The sequence below is a fragment of the Nelumbo nucifera genome, chromosome 4 (assembly GCF_055504915.1).
Source record: "Nelumbo nucifera cultivar China Antique chromosome 4, China Antique-T2T, whole genome shotgun sequence".
NCBI lineage: Eukaryota > Viridiplantae > Streptophyta > Magnoliopsida > Proteales > Nelumbonaceae > Nelumbo > Nelumbo nucifera.
In genome coordinates, this window is record NC_142652.1 from 84548641 (window position 1) to 84569037 (window position 20397).

At 38.2% G+C, this 20397-nt stretch overlaps 1 protein-coding gene across 1 annotated transcript; it reads right to left on the reverse strand.

Moving 5' to 3' along the window:
• Nucleotides 1–189: 189 nt before the first annotated feature.
• On the reverse strand, nucleotides 190–18047 carry LOC104586145 (putative chromatin-remodeling complex ATPase chain). The gene is made up of 25 exons (XM_010243295.3): nucleotides 17683–18047; nucleotides 17040–17171; nucleotides 16840–16946; nucleotides 15645–15757; nucleotides 12828–12925; nucleotides 6736–6915; nucleotides 6416–6637; nucleotides 4722–4856; nucleotides 4344–4626; nucleotides 4186–4259; nucleotides 3766–3986; nucleotides 3592–3679; nucleotides 3418–3511; nucleotides 3135–3323; nucleotides 3022–3053; nucleotides 2813–2889; nucleotides 2613–2702; nucleotides 2464–2533; nucleotides 2305–2362; nucleotides 2132–2190; nucleotides 1813–1978; nucleotides 1411–1589; nucleotides 1061–1276; nucleotides 813–917; nucleotides 190–538 (listed from the first exon to the last, which is right to left on the reverse strand). The coding sequence occupies exons 1-25, from the start codon at nucleotides 17917–17919 to the stop codon at nucleotides 521–523; spliced, it is 3243 nt and encodes a 1080-aa protein (XP_010241597.1). The 5' UTR covers nucleotides 17920–18047; the 3' UTR covers nucleotides 190–520.
• Between the last annotated feature and the right edge of the window lie 2350 nt (nucleotides 18048–20397).

Genomic DNA, 20397 nt, shown 5'->3' on the forward strand with positions numbered 1-20397 from the left:
GATATGACACATGTTTAATTTTATACTAAATGGGAATGGATTTGTAAAACTGATGTTAAGAAAAAGTTTGTTATCCAAACGTTATCTATGTTTTTTGTAAAATAAAAATCAGTTCTCTAAGAACAATTTACCAAATGCCTCTATTATTCCCGAGGAGAAAGAAGTAAAATTCTTGATCTACCAAAGGAATTTCTAAAAGAACAAAAACAAGTGGGAGCATTGCCAAAAAGGGCCTTGATTCCAGCTGCATGCAGCAAGATAATTGGGTAGATTAATTACATAGAAGGAATGGATCATTTGTACAACAGGCTAATGCAAATACCCACCCATTAACTAAAAGATGGCCTGCCACAAAATTGGGTTGCGACCACAATCTACAAAAAAGAAGCAAAAAATGAGGGCTGGGCTCTTCATGTGAACCTCCCATCACTGCTTTTCGCGTAAAATCCTATTTGTTGCATGTTCTGTATGTAAAATATACTGTAAACAATCTGGATGGAGGTAGGGTTCCTGTAAAAAATCATTTCCTCCTCCTTCCCTGCAACCATAAAGATCATTACCAAATAAGCCACAGCTTAAGCCAGCTTTGGTAACTATGCAAAACATTTAAAAGAGCAAAGGTAACATCATGGACCATGTCCATCAATCATGGAGTCCTAAAATCACGACAGAACAAATTTAAATACCGCCATAACACCATTCTTCAATATGTCCTCTTGTGACTTAAGAGGCCCCATGGCGCTAATGTTGCTCTTTTGACATCTTAAGGCAAAATTCAACTCTTCAAAACAAAATATGGTTTCTTGTCTTACTGAGCCTAGATAGTCATCCATCACTGACTGCTTCCTTTTCTTTAATGCTGATGTTGGACTCTCAGACACCGATCTAGCCATGGCCCGTTTTGATGGTGTCATGTTCTGGATAAAGAAGATGAAAAGAAAAGGCATACCTAGTTAGACATCATCAATGCATTTTTTGAAAAAATAGATTAGCTAAAAAAAGGTACAGCTAACAGAAAATTGGTGCAAACATGAATTAGAACGAGAGGATGAGAATTAACCTTGGCATGCTTTTTATCTTTCCGTGCTTGTCTCTCCCTCTCATCAAATTCTTGATTTTCCCTCTCTACCAACCGAATGAGAGTATCACAGCGCCGTGCAAGTTCTTGAGTAGTACGAGATTTTATAAACCAATCAAAACGGAATAGGGGAGAGGTGCGGAAAGCTGCTTTCAGCTCATCCCAGTTCCCATACCCAAGCTTGTGAACCATGCATAACTGAAATCATGCAGCTGACATAAGAATGGTTGTGCATACAAGTATATTGCAAAAAAGCTTGGCACTTTTTTACTGAAATTCCTGTGTTAGTACATATTCTTGGCTGAAACTTGGGGACTTTTCAGAAACCTCACCAAGAAACGATCACACTCTTCATTATACAGCTTCCCCTTGTTCTGACCATACTGAATCTTCAGTTCCAACCATGGATTCTTGTAGCGGTCTAGCTTCTTCCCAATAGCTTTCATAATCTCATCTTTCCGAGATATTCTTGCCTCCCCTCTTTCAATGTTCTTGATAATCCTGTCATAATCTGGATAGATGCAACAAAGGGAGCATGTGAAAGAACTTAAATGAAATAGAAAAATAATGGCTTAAGACACCTTGCCAAAAGAACTTGTTATAACTATAAAAAAGCAAGAGATGAAACCTTGAGCAGAAATTCTACATTCAATTTAACAGATGCAGGTTTCATATTTGGCAATTAGTATGATACTAAGCAAAATAAAGAACAAGTGTACGCAAGTTCCAATTACCATTTAGCTCCTTGTATCTTTCTTTAAAGACTTTGGCATATCTTTCAACTTCCTGTTCTGTCTTGCCTTCTATCTCAGAAGCAATACTTTTTATGTCATTCCGACCATACTTCTCGCAAGCCCGGATAAAAGTATTGAAATCTCTCCTAGTCCATGTTGAAAATCCCTAAATTTCAGCAACAATCAAGTTCAGAAAAAGGTTCAATCTTTACATTTCTTTCTTTTTTTATTTGGGGCATTGAAAGGTGTGGAGGATTATTCAGGAAGAGAGAACATTACGGTCTAAAGAACACCACTATAACAATAATGATCCACTCACCTGTTCTAATAGCTGTTCTTTCTCTTCTTGTTCTTCTGTAGTCAAGGGCTCCCCAACATCTAAATGGGCAATAGCAATATTAAAGGTCCAATTGGATATTAGAATCTACCATTGAATAACAGAAACGTGAATACTTAAAAAATAAAACGAGATGTACAAAAAAAAGTACAAACCCTCAGGCTCATCCCCATCACCAATAGTATCCTTCAACTGATTCTTTTGATGTGTTTGCTGAAAAACAAATGGAAACTTAAGTAAATCCTCAAACCATGGAAGCACGACTTGCAGACCAGAACAAAAAGAGAAAACAGGTGAATTAAAATGCTGCTGACCATGAGATAGCGAACTTCCTTCTCATAAAGCTCACTTAGCCTTTGTGTGTTGAAGAACTGGAAGTCATGCCTGATAACCCAAAGGTAATACAAATGAGTCTCAATGGCAATCTAAGCACCTACAGGAACTCACATCAAAAGACACTTACAACTGAGGCATACGAGGAATTCGTGGTTCTCTTGGTTTTGCTGGACCACCCTGACGCAATGCTTGCTTGAAGTACTCAGATTCTGAGTAACTAATAGAGAAGAATGACAAATTTAAGTTACAAGAGAGAAGATAACAAACAGGAAACTCAGATGCAGTTTACAACACACCCCCCGCCCAAAACAAAAAAAAAAAACTTACTTGCGCTTACGCTCTCGCTTTGGTGGCTCAATCCAGTTTTCACTAACAAGCTTCTTGAAGTCTAACTTGTTCTCATCCTTCATAATGTGGAAAAATGAATATTTTAGTGTAATGTAATACTATGATGTATGTCTCAAAACATTGTTATACAACTATTATTTGAGCAGCTCTTAGTAACTAAAAAATGGTAGTCAAAGAAATAGTTCCACCTTGCCATCATCAAAATCATATAGCTCAGCAGCTGTAAAAAACCAGATAAACATTATTAGGCAAGGAAATAGACAGTGATCAAGTGAAAACTCTTATTTATGAATCAACTTACTATCATCCATTTTAAACTTGATAGCGTCTTCTGTAAATTTCTTCATCTTGGCATCTAGTTCTGCTGTTGCCTCCTCTCCTTTAGCTATGATTCTATCAATATCCTCATCTGTGATTGTGCTATCCTTGGAACTGAATACCATTTCAGCGCCAAATCTCACCATTTGCAAGAGTTCATCCTTGTTAACAGCTGCACAAACATAAACAATAAAAAAATCAATTTACTTCAGACTTCCAGACTTGCAATAATAAAACAGGAAGCTTATAAAGTAAATATTGCTTACTTTTTTGTTCAGCTAACCGCCCTTGTTGAATCACTAAAGCATCAAGTGCAAGCTTTTTATATGCCCTCTCAATGACTTTCTCCTCTATGGTGTACTGAATTATCATGCATAGGAAAAATATAAAACATTACTGATATTTTAAATACAGAAGTGAAATCCCCATAGGCCACAAACCTCTGTGCAGAAGCGAAACACTTGGACCTCTTTCTTTTGACCAATCCTATGGGCACGGTCCTGTGCTTGCAAATCCACTTGTGGGTTCCTGGATTAAGAATATTAGAAAGATTACCATTGCATGTTTAGAACCATTATTGAATAAACCACAAGCACACCAAAACAATGGCTTACCAATCACTGTCATATAGAATGACCACATCTGCAGTGGCAAGATTAATACCAAGGCCACCTGCTCTGGTTGACAATAAGAAGATAAACTTCTCGCTTCCTGGTTGGTTGAAGGCCTCTATGGAAGCATCACGATCTTCTCCACTAGTATTTCCATCAATCCGACAGTACTGATACCCCCGGAACATTAAATAGTCTTCCAGAATGTCTAGCAGCCTTGTCATCTGAACAAAGAAAAACAAGAAGCACCCACCCACAAAATTAGTAAAGAAGATTCCCAGTGCAGCAGTGCTTATAAGGAGAAAGTGGAGAATTGAGGATAACACTCTGAACTGTAAGGATAAATGATCCCAATGACAACTATTTCTTTATGAATTGTAAACAATTTGGTGAAATCACATCATTTCTCTAAGCAATATAGACCTGTGAAAATATTAGAACCCTTGAGTCACGTTCTTTTAGCTTTGATAACAACTTGTCCAAAAGAACCATTTTACCTGCAAGATGGGAAATGATTATTACTGTTGAGTATTTAATTAGAGTCAAGGAACTTATGAAAGAATTATAGAAGGAAAGATTACCTGCATTTGTGATAAGATGTTCTCCTGTGGTGTAAGGTGGGCCAGGTTCTGCACCTTGGAAAAGGTATGGGTGATTACAACATTTACGCAATTGCATTGCTATATTCAGAAGACGCTTACGCTCTCCACCAGCATTAACAACCTCTAAGTCTTTTTGCAATAAAGCCCGATAGAACTGCTTCTGCAATTGGGACATCCCTACTTTAAGTATTGTTTCCTTCTTTGGGGGCAAGCCTTTCTCAACGTCTGACTTCAACCTTCGGAGGAGAAATGGACGGAGGACCTTCAAGATGCACAATTATCATTTATCATAGTCATCATACCAAATAAAGGAAAGGAAAATAAATGAAAGTTCAAATATGACAGCTAAAATTGTACCTTGTGAAGCTGTTGAACAACCTCCTGCTGGTCATTTTCACCAGATATTTGGAACCACTCATCAAAGGTTTCAGAAGAACTAAATATCTCCGGGAGCAAAAAGTTAAGAAGAGACCAAAGCTCATGGAGATTGTTCTGCAGATAAGCAAGATTGTATAGATATTAATACTGTACAGGAACATTTTGCAAAAGATGCCCAACCATCATCAAGCTCAATAAAGGCACTACCCTAAAATGTGATGACAAGGACTCAATGCAGTGATACAAGATAATCAAGATAGATGAAAAAGATAATCAAGAAGAGATCCTTAATACATTAAAATGTAGTTAGCCACATATAAAATCCAAATCTGCCATATAGAAACTTTCATTATATTTTTATCCTTAAAATGAGCTCCAATGTGAAAATTAATGATTTTAGACATAAAAACAAGCACCAAGCATCCACATGAATGTGTTTACCCCATTTTCTTCCATATTCTTGGAAGGTATATAGCATGTACCTATTTAAAAAACCAACCACCCTCCGGGCCAGTATCGCATTGACACAGATACAAGAATCATAACCTAACGTGTCCAGAAGTCTGACTTGGCAAGAAGCAAAAACAAGGGCTCACAGCCGCATCTATAAGAAAGTATAAACTACTAAAATAGTCCATACTTTTTCAAATTCTAGCATCCTTTATTTATAAAACTATAAAAATAAAAATAAAAGACCTAGAACCTTTGTTACTCGATAACAGATTCGTGTAGCCAAACCCCATATAGTTGGGGCAAGGCCGAGATGATGATGATGATGATGATGAACCTCAGTTACATGATAACAGTTTTTGGAAAAAAATGATGTTTATTGTGTATAGTAGCTATTTATTTATTTCAAAAATAAGCAAGTAAATTTTTAAAAGGCAAGTTCAGATTTCCCCCTCACAGAATCCTCCTCACCCATCTCACAGCACATTGCAGCCACACAATTGGGAATATTTCCCCTGCTTGTATGTTTTCATTCATGGGGAGATGTTCCAATGCACGGCTGCAAGTGCTGTGAGGAGGAAATCCAAATTCCAACATATCGTATCAATCAATAAGAGAAACAGAATAGCCCATGTACAACTAGGGCCGTACATTGGGAATATACAAACTACAAAAGTATCAACTGTATCATCAGACCCCAAATGTTTACAAAAAGATTTCCAAGACCAGAAAAAAGAACTATATTTCCTTCCTCTAAAAATGTTTTGGATTCACCAGCCATGAATGAACCATTCCTACTGTATCATCAGAACCCAATGCAGTCCAACACAGATTTCATCCACTAAGGAGATTCCATGCAACAGTAGGCAACACAGGCTACGCCAAAATGAACTATGAACTAAACCTAATTTAGCCATGCAATAGATATAATGGTCAATAGAGGTAGCATTGAAAAAGTTAGAAATGGTCATCACAGCCATCCAGCTAGCAGGCAGACCAACTCTGCCAAATGTTTGCAATATAGTAACACGTTGGAATCATGATCAATTACTCAATTGTATATCCAATTTAGACTCCTACTTTCCTTGACTAAGTTACAAAATCATGCTCATGTCAAATACAAAAGGCAGATAATAAGAGAAACTACCATCCAGCACATACTGCACAAAATGTATACATACAATACACTAAAGATATACATGCATCCATAAATAATTGGCTACCTGAAGTGGTGTCCCCGTGATTAGAAGACGGTAATTTGTGTTATAGAGTCTCATTGTTTTTGAGAGAAGTGAATTCTCATTCTTGATTCGATGGGCCTCATCAATAATAACATAGCGCCAGCTAAAGCGACGTAAAGTACTTTTTTCTTTGATGGCCATTTCAAAACTAGTAACACAAACATCAAACTTGCCAGCAATCAATAGGTTCTCACGTATATGCTTCTGTGTAATCAGAAACCAGAGTAAGCCATTAACATTATGGTTTTAAAAAGTAAAGCAACAAAGAAAGAAGAGAATATCCAAAAGGTGTATTTGCTTACTCTTTCATCTGGATTTCCTAGAAATTTTACTGCACGAAGAACTGGACAAAAGCGCCGAATCTCCTTCATCCAGTTGCCAAGAGTAGATTTTGGTGAAACAACCATATGAGGACCAGTGATTCCTCTAAACTCATGCAAATAACCCAGTAGAGAGATTGTTTGCAGTGTTTTTCCAAGACCCTAGGTCAAAGTTACCCCAAATTAATCCATATAAACTGGTTAAAGGCTGTACAAGAAAATCATGGTATTATATCAAACGATCATATGACATCAGCACTCATGATTTCAAACAGACCAGAGAGACCAATTCCATTTAGAAAATTTGATGGATTATATCCAAGGTACCAGTGTATCATATAATATTGTTAGAATACACAAACAAATCAGGGATATTTTGGTCATTTGGGTTTATCTATTTGAGAGTGAAAGGTCTATTTTATTTAAGTTTAAGTTATGTGTCCCATCACTAATGAGGGACAATATGGTCTTTCTTGTAACTATGTTATTGGAGATAAATACAAGTGGGTCGGCTAGAGGTGGACTGATTTTTTCCTAATCTGGCCGAACCCTTCTTCTCCTCCTTCTTCTTCTCTTCTTCTTCTCTACTTTAACCTAGAATCGAATAGGGATTTTACATGGTATCAGAGCAATAAAACCTAGTTCTCTTTTCCCTTTTTCTTCTTCTTTCACTATTTGTCTTCTTCCTGGGTTCGCCACCAACCATTTCAGCTTTCTTCGATTTTCTTCTAGCCTGAGTGGAAGCTCGACAAGAGGCCAAAAAGGAGTGGTCGTTTTGTGGTTTTGGAGGTGAGTATGCCTCCAGTTACTGTGGTGGTGGTCGTTGAGGTTGTGTACTAGATGCCCTCTATTCTGTGATACGAAGATAGCTGTTTGTGGACAGGTATGAGCAATTCTGTTTTTTGCCCAAATAGCGGACTGTAAATGCTGTGTTTTGGTTCAAAATATTTTTTTGTGGAGGTTTGAAGTGATTAGTATGCATATCAGCCTTGTTCTTCTATGTTTTTACCTCGTATGTGTGCTGAAAGTAGAGTTTTTCGACTGCTGAAGTTCACAACAGCAGTGGTGTGGTGGTGGTTGTATTGTGTTGAATGGTGTGGGGATGACTCTGAATAGTTGAAAGTGAAACCTTGTGTCGTGTGGTGGTGTTTATACTGAGTGACTTCAGCCCTTGTATTTGGTGTGTGAATGGTTCTGCAGTGTGCAGTACAGGTGTTTGATTTAATGACCGAGTGATTTCAGCTTTTGTATTTGATGTGCAATGTGTATTTGAAGAAGTTGGTGGTGCTGAGAGTGAGATAAGTTTTGTGGAAGTGCGTGAGGTTGTGCTAAATATTTGAAGGTGAATTAGTTATGATGGCATTGATTGAAGATGGGAATGACAATAAAACAGGCGTTATGATTTCTCCAGATTACCTAAATGTTCAAATGACATCTATTAAGTTGAATGGTGAGAATTATGTGTCGTGGGCAAAATCTATGGAGGTGTTTTTAAAGGCCAAGAAAAAAGTAAAACATGTGAGAGAGGAGAAACCCTCCTCTGATTCTCCAGGGTTTAGTGACTGGGAACAGGAAGATGCACAAATAATGACATGGTTGTGGAATAGCATGGAACCAAAAATTAGCGTGAACTTTATGTTCCTAGATACAGCTAAAGAAATTTGGGATCATGCTAAGAAACTGTACTTCGGACAAGACAACACAACTAGGATGTATCAGTTGTACCAAGAGTACTTTAATCTGAAAGCAAGGCAATCAAAGCTTGGAGGAATACTATGCAAGTCTGAGGAATATCCAAAATGAGCTCAATGTGTATCATCCTCTAACACAGGATGTTCAGATTCAGCAACAACAACGTGAGCAACTTGATGTGACAAGGTTTCTGGTGGGTTTGAAGGCTAAATATGAGCCTGTCCGAGCACAAATACTAGGGGGTCTGCACTTCCCTCACTTAAAGAAGTTTTTGCCCGTCTCAGGAGGACATCTATTGAGTCTATAGAGCATTCTTCTCTCTCAGACAGATCTGGTTTTGTGGTGACTAGAGGGGGAGGTGGTGGTCGTGGTCGTGGTCGTGGACTTCTAGGTAACCGTGGTGGTCCCATGTTTAACCGTGCTGGTGATCGGAGTGGAGGTCGGAACTCAGGGGGAGGTCGTGGTAAAGGAAGAAGTAATACCCCTAGGAAGTGTACACACTGTGGATTAGAGGGGCACACGGTTAATTTCTGCTATGATTTACATGGTCCACCCAACACTTGGGCTAACCATGCTGTGACTAAGCATAGTGGTACAATTACTAAAAGTCAACAAACTAACCTGATTCCCTCCACATCTACTGGTGCTTCTGGGAAGGAGATGGTGAGTGTACCCCGTGCAGTATATGAGCAGTTCCTTCAGACATCTCAGCAGAACACAACTACCCTTGCCTATTCAGGTATGGCTTGCTTGGCTTCCAAGCCTTCACACTGGATCATTGACTCCAGAGCCTCGGACCATATGTCTGGGACTCCTAATGTATTTTCTTCTCTTTCTCGGGCCTCCACATCTCAAACAGTTACTCTTGCTAATGGTTCTACATCTCCCATCTGTGGTGTTGGTGATGTTGATCTCTCCTCCTTGTCTTTATTATCTGTTTTATATGTTCCCAAGTTCCCCTTTAACCTTGTGTCTATTAGTAGATTAACCAAGTCACTTAATTGTTCCATAACCTTTTATCCCTCTTCTTGTGTGTTTCAGGATCTCAAGACGGGGATGAAGATTGGTGGAGGGCATGAGGCAGGTGGATTGTATTACCTTGATGGTGGTGGCCCTCCAATAGCTTTTCATTCGTCTCTTACTCCTCTTCAATGGCACTGCAAACTTGGTCATCATTCTCTCAAGGCTCTGAAGTTGTTGGTTCCTTCCTTGAGTCATCTTTCATCTTTGGATTGTGAGTCATGTCAACTTGGGAAACATCATAGAGTCTCTTTTAGTCCAAGAGTTGATAGTTGTGTCTCGAGTCCTTTTTCTTTAGTTCATTCTGATGTTTGGGGTCCGATCAAAGTGATGTCATACAATGGCTATAAGTATTTTGTAATTTTTGTTGATGACTTTTCAAGGATGACATGGATTTATCTTATGAAAGATCGCAGTGAATTATTTTCTATTTTTCAAAAATTTTATGCTGAAATGCGTACCCAATTTGGTGTTCATATTAAAATTCTTTGCTCCGATAATGCCAAAGAATACACCTCAATACCATTTCAGCAATACTTAGAGCACCATGGGATAATTCATCAAACTTCTTGTGCCTACACCCCACAACAGAATGGTGTAGCTGAACGAAAAAATCGACATCTCCTTCAAACTACTCGGTCTTTGATGCTTAATATGAATGTCCCAAAGCATTTTTGGAGTGATGCTATCCTCACATCTTGTTTTCTCATCAATCGGATGCCCATGTCCATCCTTGGAAGTCAATCCCCCTTATCGGTGTTGTTTCCCACCTTATCTCCGTTTCCTCTCACCCCAAGAGTCTTTGGATGTGTTTGTTGTGTTCAAACTTGGGGCCTGGTTTAGACAAATTAGATACATGAGCTACTAAGTGCATCTTCCTTGGCTACTCAAGGACCTAGAAAGGGTATAAGCGCTATAACTCTAACTTTCATAAGTCATTTGTGTGTTCCGATGTCACCTTCTTTGAATCTGTTCCTTTTTTCTCGGATACTGTGGTTTCTTCTCCTTCCTCCATAGTTCCTCTTCCCATCCCTGTTGCGGATCCCCTTCCCGTGGTTTCCATTCCAGTTGCAGATTCACCTCCCATGCCAGTTACTACTGAGAGGCCACCAATCAAACAAGTGTATACTCACAGAAGAGCACCAGCCCCTCCTCCAATTCAGCCCTCGTCGACAGATCCTATCATTGCTTCTTCTCCCTTAGACCTTGATCTTCCTAATGCCCTACGGAAAGATAAACGCACTTGTACTTCTCATCCTATTTCACACTATGTTTCAGCTGCTCACCTTTCTGCTTCTCATCGCAACTTTATATCATTGCTATCATCTGTTTCCATTCCCAAGACTGTCCAGGAAGCCCTTACCTCCCCAGGGTGGCAGCAAGCCATGGAAGAGGAACTCCCTGCTCTACAACACAATCACACGTGGGAACTTACTGCTCTTCCTCCTGGTAAGCATGTTGTTGGGTGTAAGTGAGTCTACACAGTGAAGTATCTTCCAAATGGCAGTGTGGAGCGATTGAAGGCCAGGTTAGTGGCCAAGGGCTATTCTTAATTGTATGGTGTAGACTATATGAAGACATTTTCTCCTGTGGCTAAAATTGGTTCAATTCGGGTGTTGATTTCATTAGCTGCTATGTATGATTGGCCTCTTGTGCAACTAGACATCAAAAATGTTTTCCTACATGGTGATCTCATTAAGGAAGTGTATATGGAGCAACCGCCAAGGTTTGTTGCTCAGGAGGAGGATGGTAAGGTTTGTAGACTCAAAAAGGCAATTTATGGACTGAAACAATCTCCACGCGCATGGTTTGGCAGGTTCAGTGAAGTAGTGAAAGAATTTGGGATGAAACAGTGTCAGGTAAACCATTTTGTGTTCAGCCATGACTCAAAAGATGGGAAAATCTTGCTAGTGGTGTATGTGGATGATATTGTCATAACTAGGAGTGACAGTAACGAGATTGACAAGCTGAAGAAACTCCTACAGGACCACTTCAATATGAAAGATTTGGGTAAGCTGAAATACTTCCTAGGAATAGAAGCTGCAAGGTCAAGACATGGAATTAACTTATGTCAAAGAAAATATGTTCTTGACCTACTTGAAGAAACAGGACTGTTAGATGCTAAACCAGCAGAGACTCCTATGGAACTTAATGTCAAGTTGAGTGTTGATGCAAATGAAGAGTTTGATGATCCTGGAAGATACAGGAGGTTGGTGGGAAAGTTGAATTATCTGACTATTACCCGACCAGATATATCATTTGTTGCGAGTACGGTGAGTCAATTTATGCAACATCCTCGGATTCCTCATTGGAAAGCAGTTCTAAGGATTGTTAGGTACTTGAAGGGTGCTCCAAGTCGTGGTTTTCTATACCAAAGTGGAGGGACTCTTGAAATAATAGGGTATACAGATGCTGATTGGGTTGCTTCTATATCAGACAGGAGATCAACTATAGGGTACTGTACCTTCCTTGGTGGCAATCTTGTAACTTGGAAGAGCAAGAAACAAACAATGGTGGCAAGGAGTAGTGCAAAAGTTGAGTACAGAGCTATGGCTCATACCACATGTGAACTGGTATGGTTGAAGAACTTGCTACAAGAGAGGGGGCTCTCGGTTGACAAACCCATGAGACTATACTGTGACAACCAAACTGTTGTTCACATTGTCACTTTGTGAGAGAGAAAGTGATAAGTGGCGTGATAACCACGTTTCATGTGAACTCAAGAAATCAGTGGGCAGATCTCTTTACAAAGGGATTGTCTCGGGGCAGAGTAGATTATATTTGTGACAAGCTGGGACTATATGACATATACTCTCCAACTTAAGGGGAAGTGTTAGAATACACAAATCAGGGGTATTTTGGTCATTTGGGTTTATCTATTTGAGAGTGAAAGGTCTATTTTATTTAAGTTTAAGTTATGTGTCACATCACTTATGAGGGACAATATGGTCTTTCTTGTAACTATGTTATTGGAGATAAATACAAGTGGGTCGGCTAGAAGTGGACTGATTTTTTCCTAATCTGGCCGAACCCTTCTTCTCCTTCTTCTCTTCTTCTTCTTCTCTACTTTAACCTAGAATCGAATAGGGATTTTACAAATATCAAGGGTTATCAATACAGAAAATAATAGTACTTAGGATGACCTGTCAAGAGGTAAAATCAAAAAAAAATGAAAAAAGTGACTTTCCATCAAGTTGAAACTCTCAATACACAAATTTTGAGTATCAAGAGTATTGATACTTTGAATTATGATTATATCAACTAAAACATGAACAGCTTTTGGTCTTGGTACCAAAAATAAACACAAGAGAAGAGGATGACAAGGAAATCTAAAATGGCAAGACTAAATTACATCTGCATACCATCTCATCTGCAAGGATTCCATTTATGCCATTCTCATAAAGCCGTATCAGCCAGTTTAATCCAGCCAGCTGGTAATCCCTCAACTTCCCTTGAATGCCTACACAGGATAAAATTAAACATAAAGTAGACTAACACTAAAACAATAGCAATTGGCACAGCTCATGGAAAAACAACAAATGATGGATAAATATACCTCCATGGTGGCTTACTAAGATATACACATGCATATATTTTGTGGAAGACCTCACATTTGTGAGAGTATAAGGTTCCATGGATTGTCCAATACTACAGAATCTAATCTTTAAAATAACCATGAATTAATTTGGTGCAGCTTCAAGGAAGATCAATGAACCCTTGTGGACCTTATGGTAAGGTTCATCACCAACTCTAGAGCAATACATGCCAAAATTTTCCATTCATTGAAAGCAAAATCATTACTTTTCTCACATGTGCACATAACCCAATGGATGCCTTCCCTTGTTCCTCATATTTCAAGCAAAGTCACCACATTGCCCAAGAAGTGAGGGAGAGCAATGTTTTAAAAGATAAAAGTGCAAGGCACAAAAAAAAGCACAAGGGGCAATTTGTGCCCAAAGGTGAGGCACACGCTTTTTTTTTAAGCAAGGTGCAAAAATAAAAAATCAAAAAAAAATGTTAGAAAATTCAAAAAAATGTCAAAAATGCAAAAAAAAAAAATCAAAAAACATTAAACTTAACATTAATAAAAAAAAATATAAACTTCAATTTTAAAATAATGTTTCAAAAAACCTATTATTTAAAATTAAAATACATAAACATAACATGTAAAATGTATTCCAATGAAAATTTAAAAATAAAATCAAACATATAAAGCATTTTGAAGCATGTAAAACCCACAATCTCTTTTTTTCCTCAATTGCATTACTTCAAGTAGATAAAGTGATGTAAAACAAGTTTCTATTATTGATCCAAAAAATAAAGTGATGTAAAACATAATGCATTCCCAATTCTACAAGCCACCTTTGTACCACACCCCTCAAGGCAAGCCCAAACAATTCCATGTTAGGGTCTTAAATTCTTAATTCCCACATAAGAAATAATGATTTTATAACTTTAATTTCCTTTTAAGAAGATATTTTATTAAAATGAATGAATGAACAACATTAGCAAATAGGGGTTTTACTCCACTCTTGTGGTGTGGTCAGGGTCCAGGGGGGCTTTGGGCAAAAGCCCACAACCCAACCACTAGATTCAAAAAAAAAAGCAAAAAAACATAAAATTTTAAAAAGGCACACACCTGGGCTGAGGCGCAAGGCACATCGTGTCTTTTGAAAGGGCTGCGCCTAAGAGGGCGCATACCCTAAAGTGCACCTCGCCTGTGTATCTAGACACACCTTTTAAATCACTAAGGGAGAGTGGGAGGATTTCTGAAGTTTTCTGATTGAAATCTGGAACAGGAATTTAGTTGTTCTGAGAAAAAGTATGTGGCAAGCTACAGGATTTTCTTGATTTCAAAAAATCATCCACCAAGTTGTGGTTAAGTTTTCTGTACAAATCTAACTGGAATGCAAGTAAAAGGTGCAAAATGGGTGGTAGGGTTTCACTAACAGCTAATGAATCAAACATTTTTGTTTCCTTGCTGAGAAATTATGTTTAAGAGGAGAAAAAATTGAAGCTTCTTGCACTTGTATTTTTCTGTACAAATCTAACTGGAGTGCAAGTAAAAGGTGCAAAATGGGTGGTAGGGTTTCACTAACAGCTAATGAATCAAACATTTTTGTTTCCTTGCTGAGAAATTATGTTTAAGAGGAGAAAAAATTGAAGTTTCTTACACTTGTATTTTCTTAGCAACCAAACAGAACCTTAAGCTCATGCTCCAGAATGCAACTAAAACTAAAAGAAACACATGAAAATGATGCATAGTACAATTTTTTTATTGGCAAGTAAAAGATCAGAAGCTTGTCTATTGCTGATTAATAAAATTATTTCAATTATCAAAAAAAAAGTAAAAGATCAGAAGCACAACACTTCAAAATTTCCCCTGGTCTTACTTGGATGCCAAAAAGTAAAATAAACTCTAGATGCAGGATAATAAAAGGTGAGGAAACATACTTTACATTCAAAAAAAAACTGCAGGACTTGACTGTCCTACTCAAATTAGATTTTGTGAAATACCACAACACTTGAAAAAAGTGAAATAAACCATATTCTCCAAGTACAGACAGTTTGACATCTTACTTAGTCGAAGACGTAAAAATATTAGTAAACTGGTCGCTGATTATGATTTCCAGCAACTAGGTAGTTAAATAAGACCACAAGAATCTAAATTACAAAAAGAAGAATCCACAAAATGAACTAAATTGGGACAAAAGTAGATGATAGAAGACAGGACAATATGCAGAGCATTTCTTTTTTTTTTTTATATCGTCTGAAGGGCTACACAACAGGGGGTAGCCCATCGGCCCCATCCCCCAACCCAGGTGCAGGTGAGATTCGACCCCAAGTCTCCGCTATGACCAACAAGAGACCTTACCAACCAGCTGATTGGCACATTGCAATATGCAGGCCATTTCTCTTTCCCCATCTATTTAAATCTTTGGTGATACAAAAAATGGGGACAACCAAGTTAACACAATAAGAAAGGGATGCAACCATGGAGGACCGCTGCAATTAATCATCATTGCCTCTTGACGCTCAAGGGACAACACTCTGAAATCCATAAGATCAATGGAATCTAGTCATCCTAAAGTCCCACTTACAATAGTACAGCATAAGGTCATGGCATTACAAATCTATCAAATGCATGCCATTCTTGCAAAAGATAGGTAACAACTTACATGAAGGTTGTGTCACCAATCGTGTATTTCCAGCACCAGAAAAAGCATCCTCTTCCTCCTTAAGACATTCTTCGTCTTCTTCTTCTTCCGTTACCTTGGATGCATGGCGACCCCTGATAAATCCAATGAAAAAGCAAAAAAAAAAATCAAAATTTAAAATAAAACATGTTTGTAATATAAAATGCCACCACTGTACTCTTATCCTTTTAAACAGCTTTGCTGAGACAAATAGTAAAGATATACTATAAAAAAGGCATATTGCCTAACACTTATAAACTCATTTGATTACTTGATAAAATCTAGCCTACAAAAAAATGATGGTAATCTTGCCTAAAATATTTTGCTTGATGATTTTGTTTGTTCCTCAGCGATGTAGTCCTTTTTTTCTTCAGTCAAAAATCAAGCCATTAAATCAACCCATTAAAAGAGGGAAACTGTTTATGATGCAACTACAAAAAAAAAGTAATAGTAATAATTCATAGAAGCCAATAATGTGTTTATATATGCAAGCTTCAAATGTAAATCAAGGTAATTAGTTTTGATGCTTGCCTTATTCCTCCCTCATCCTGCAAGACAACAATCTATCATTTTGTTAAGTTATTTTGTGGTGTAATTCAAAACATCTATCTCTAACTTGCATTTTCCATTTATAGTTATTTCAAGTTAGGGTGTTATACTCCATTTTCCTGTCACTGAGGACTTAGTACAGATCTAACTTTTGGCATTTTGTGAAGTACTCTATTAAATTTATATGTTTCATTGTTCTGTTCCAAGTTCTAACCTTTTTTTTCTTTTTTAAATGAAGTTTCTTTATTTTTGTTTTTGAAATTTTCTTTTTTGTCACACAACATTCAAAATACGGTTATATTGCCTTGTCAACTGTAACTTTGTTGGTTTTCTTATTTTAAGTATTTTAGGATTTACTGATTCTTTGGTTGATCAAATGTTCTGGTAATTTGACTCATTGTTTGCTTTATTCTTCCATCTTTTATATTTTCTCTTTTTTCCTTCCATGTTATAGGTTAAGTAAGACTGTAAGTTAAAGCATTTATGCTTCTTCACCAATCACCGTGCCATAATATAATTGAATTACATGTCTAAGCACCAGAACTTCCTTGCACAACTGTTATTGATAACCTCGGTTTGTTTCTACTTCCTACCAACAATAATGTCATAAGCTTTACAAGAACCATACCTTCCCCTCGGTTTCTTTTGAGATGCAGATTGATTTCCTTTGGCAAAATGTGCAAATATCTCTGTCTGCTGTAGTAAATACTTCAAACGGCCTTTTCCTTTGTTGTTCTGGTCAAAAAACATCCATAATTTTTTATACCTATCTAGTAAAAGGACCAAACAAAAAGCAGCAATATGTTTATTATCCGGTGAATTACAAACCATGTCCGCATCAATAGCAGCATTTTGAGCATCCAATATTTCCTGGACTTTTTCCTTCTTCAGCCTTTGCAGTTCTCTCAACCTGGCCCTTTCACGCTGTCCAACTTCAGCACTAGCCGAAGTGTTTCCAGCCTGTGGCAATACAATAAAAACGATATAATCGGCAAAAGAAAACACTCCATAAGGCGCAAACACGAACAACCAATTAGTAGCTTAAAAAAATAAATGAATCTAACAGGCAGGACCCAACAAGCCTGAGCTACTTTTTTAATGCAATGCACGAAACAGAGATGAAATTTGCAGAAATGCACTGGAACAATATTAAATAATACATCGAACATACTAAGCAGTTGGTAACATGGATAATAAGCAAGTAAAAGAGGGAAAAGATAACAGTCCCTTAAAACAAATATCAAAAAAAAAGCATGCTAAGCAACGAAACCCATCAAATGGGGTGAGGAAAGACAAGGAGAAAATCCCCCTTCACCAATGCAACGACCCAAACCCTAGACACACAGCCCCCTGATACCGTATAAAGGAGAAAAATGGTATAGACCATAACACATACCATAATATTTGACTTGTCAAGACAACAAAAAAGAGGCTGCAGATCCAAACAACACATCCAAATTCGCAACCTTACCTCATCATCCTCATCCTCGTCCTCTTCGCTCTTCGCATCACCTCCGACCTCATTTTCGGTCTCTGAATTGTCCTCCCCTGCTTCGTCGTCGTCAGAGCCAGTCGTCCTCCCGACGGACTCGAGCTCTTCCTCGTCCTCTACGTTGATCTCTTCGTCCTTCTGCTCTTCCTCCGAAGAGACTGAAACATTCGACGGGGCTTCGTCGGAGGAGGCCTCGGAATTGGAGATCTTCGCCATCGATTCTCGGATCAAGGGTTTCGTGGATCGGACTCAGGCGGCGAAGGAGTCGAAATGGAAAACAGAGAAGAATGGGTACCGGAAGGAAGCGGAGTACCTAAAAACTACTTTTGGTCAAGCAAATGTAAATATATTGAAAATGGCGGGGTAATGTTTATATGTGTTTGAGAGAAATATGGTTTTCTCGGGCGTTGCCAGGCGAAATTTCCCGCCAATTATTCGGCGACGACGATAATTTCCCGCCCAGCACCAGTAACCATTGTTCTGCTTAGGGGTGTACAGTTCGGTTCAGTTCGAACCGAAGACCTAACCGAGTATTCGGTTTTGAGGCTTTGAGCATTTCTCTCAATTTAATCGAATCAAATTAGAGTTTTGAGCCAAACCAATCCTAATCGAATTCAGTTTGGTTTGATTCTATTTTTTGTTCCATTTTAATAACTAATGAATAATTAACTATTAATCTTTGGTATAAGTTTTAATAATTAGTCTAGGTTTTAATGAAGAAACGATGCAACTATACTCATTTAATAAATAATTGAATGACTAATTATTAAAATAATTATACCCATTCCTTATAAACAATTAATAAATAATTAATAATTAGTCTAAATTTTAATAATGTGAACGATTGCTTCGTTGGTCAAGTCAATTTGTCTATTGGGTTGAGAATCGAAGTAAAATTCGGTTAGATCCCCAGCTTAATGCACCAGTATTGAAATTTAATGTCTACGAAATTGTTTGTCCTTGTCCAATATGAGCGCTTGTACTAGTCCAAACTATAGATGATGCACTTCTAAAATAAAATTCTAAATGTCTCGAATAGTGATGGTTGCAACGGATTCAGCTTCCACCCATTTAGTGAAGTAGTTAACAGTCACGATTGAAAACCTCCTTTGACCATTTGTTGGTATGAAAAGACCATTGATGTCAATTCCCCATTGAGCGAATGGCTACGGGTTGTTAAGGTACTATAAGTCAATGGCGGGCTTATGGGGTACATTGGTGTGGCATTGGCATCAATCACACCTTGGACCAATCAAACCATGCCTTCCTATATAGTGGGATAGTAGCCTTGTTGAAGTGCTTTTTGAGTCAGTGACTTACTCCCCAAGTGTTCACCGCATATTCCTTTGTGGATCTCTCTAAGCAAGTACTCTGCCTTGGTAGGTCTCAAAGACATCAAAAGTAGGGTATAGTAAACCACTTTCGGTACATTTGATTGCCAATGATGATGTAGTGACGGACATATCTGCACTCAATATTTTGGGCTTCACCTCGATCAGTGGATTTCCATGGCACAAATACTCCATGATGGGATTGATCTACCTTGGCTCTATCATCTATATCAGTGTTACTTTGACCTCTGCCACTTTATCTACATTAGGGTGTGGCAGGTCTTCAATGTGAACCATTCTCCGAATGTTGTCCACGAAAGTGCGTTCTTGAATCTCTGGATTTGCTAGATGGTGGACAAGTCGAATTACTGTGAGAGCTCCCTTACCTTTGCCAAATACTTGATCATCGCTGGCTCCCCGAGCTTCGTACCATTTGTTGACTTCGTTGACAATGAGCTGTGAGTCATTGTAAACCTCGATGTTTTTTCATGCTAAACTCCTTATCCGGGGACAACCTGGCTACCAACGCTTCATACTCAAGCTTCACTTCGTCAGGACCTAGCAAGATCAATCTGGATCCACTACCTTTTTATGGTTGGATGAGACGTTTACGTGGGGGATCCAAGGTTATTATTCTGTATTGGATGAAGATTCCATGCTTATGGATGCCTCCAACTTAACTGGTGGTTCGTCCAGTTCCAATGTCATCGAGTTAAATGTTTTAGTGGTGAAGTCAACTAAGACTTGAGACTTGATAGCTAGTCGTGGCTCGAATCGAATGTCGGATTTGTTGAGTTCGACAGCCCATTTGGAGAGTCTCCCCAACACTTCAAGTTCTTGCATAACTTAATGCAACAGCTAGTCAATGAGCACAACGAATCGACGATTGTATGGGCTTAGAAGTATTGTCGTAGCTTCCAAACATATATTATTAAAGTGAAGGCAAGCTTCTCAATCTGGTTGTATATCCATGCAAGGTTTTGCTTATGTAGTAAACAAATCACTACACTTTTTCTACAGTATAGACCAGTACCAAACTAACAACTTCGTCACTGGCAGATAGATACAAAGGGAGTTCATCTCCGGGCTTGGGTCTTGTCAATAATAGAGGTGAGCTAAGGTATTTGTCTAGTTCGTCAAACATATACTACCATTACTCAGTCCAATGTAACTTTTTTGCCTTCTTGCTTGCTTAGAAAAAAGGGTAGACATCTTCCCACCAACATGGACATGAAGTCGTTAAGCATTGCAACTCAGCTGGTGAGTATTTGAACTTCCTTGATTGACCTCAATAGTTGCATATCCATGATTGTCTGGATCTTCTCGGAATGGACTTCAATGCCACGTGGAGTTAACATGTAAC

What these genes read in the sequence shown, in the direction of transcription:
- LOC104586145 (XM_010243295.3), bottom strand. Translation starts at nt 17,919, where the DNA reads ATGGCGAAGATCTCCAATTCCGAGGCCTCCTCCGACGAAGCCCCGTCG. An exon ending in ACGAGGATGAGGATGATGAG is followed by an intron (nt 17,172 to 17,682) that starts GTAAGGTTGCGA and finishes GTATTGCCACAG; the next exon opens with GCTGGAAACACTTCGGCTAG. An exon ending in ATTCTATATGACAGTGATTG is followed by an intron (nt 3,680 to 3,765) that starts GTAAGCCATTGT and finishes TTCTTAATCCAG; the next exon opens with GAACCCACAAGTGGATTTGC.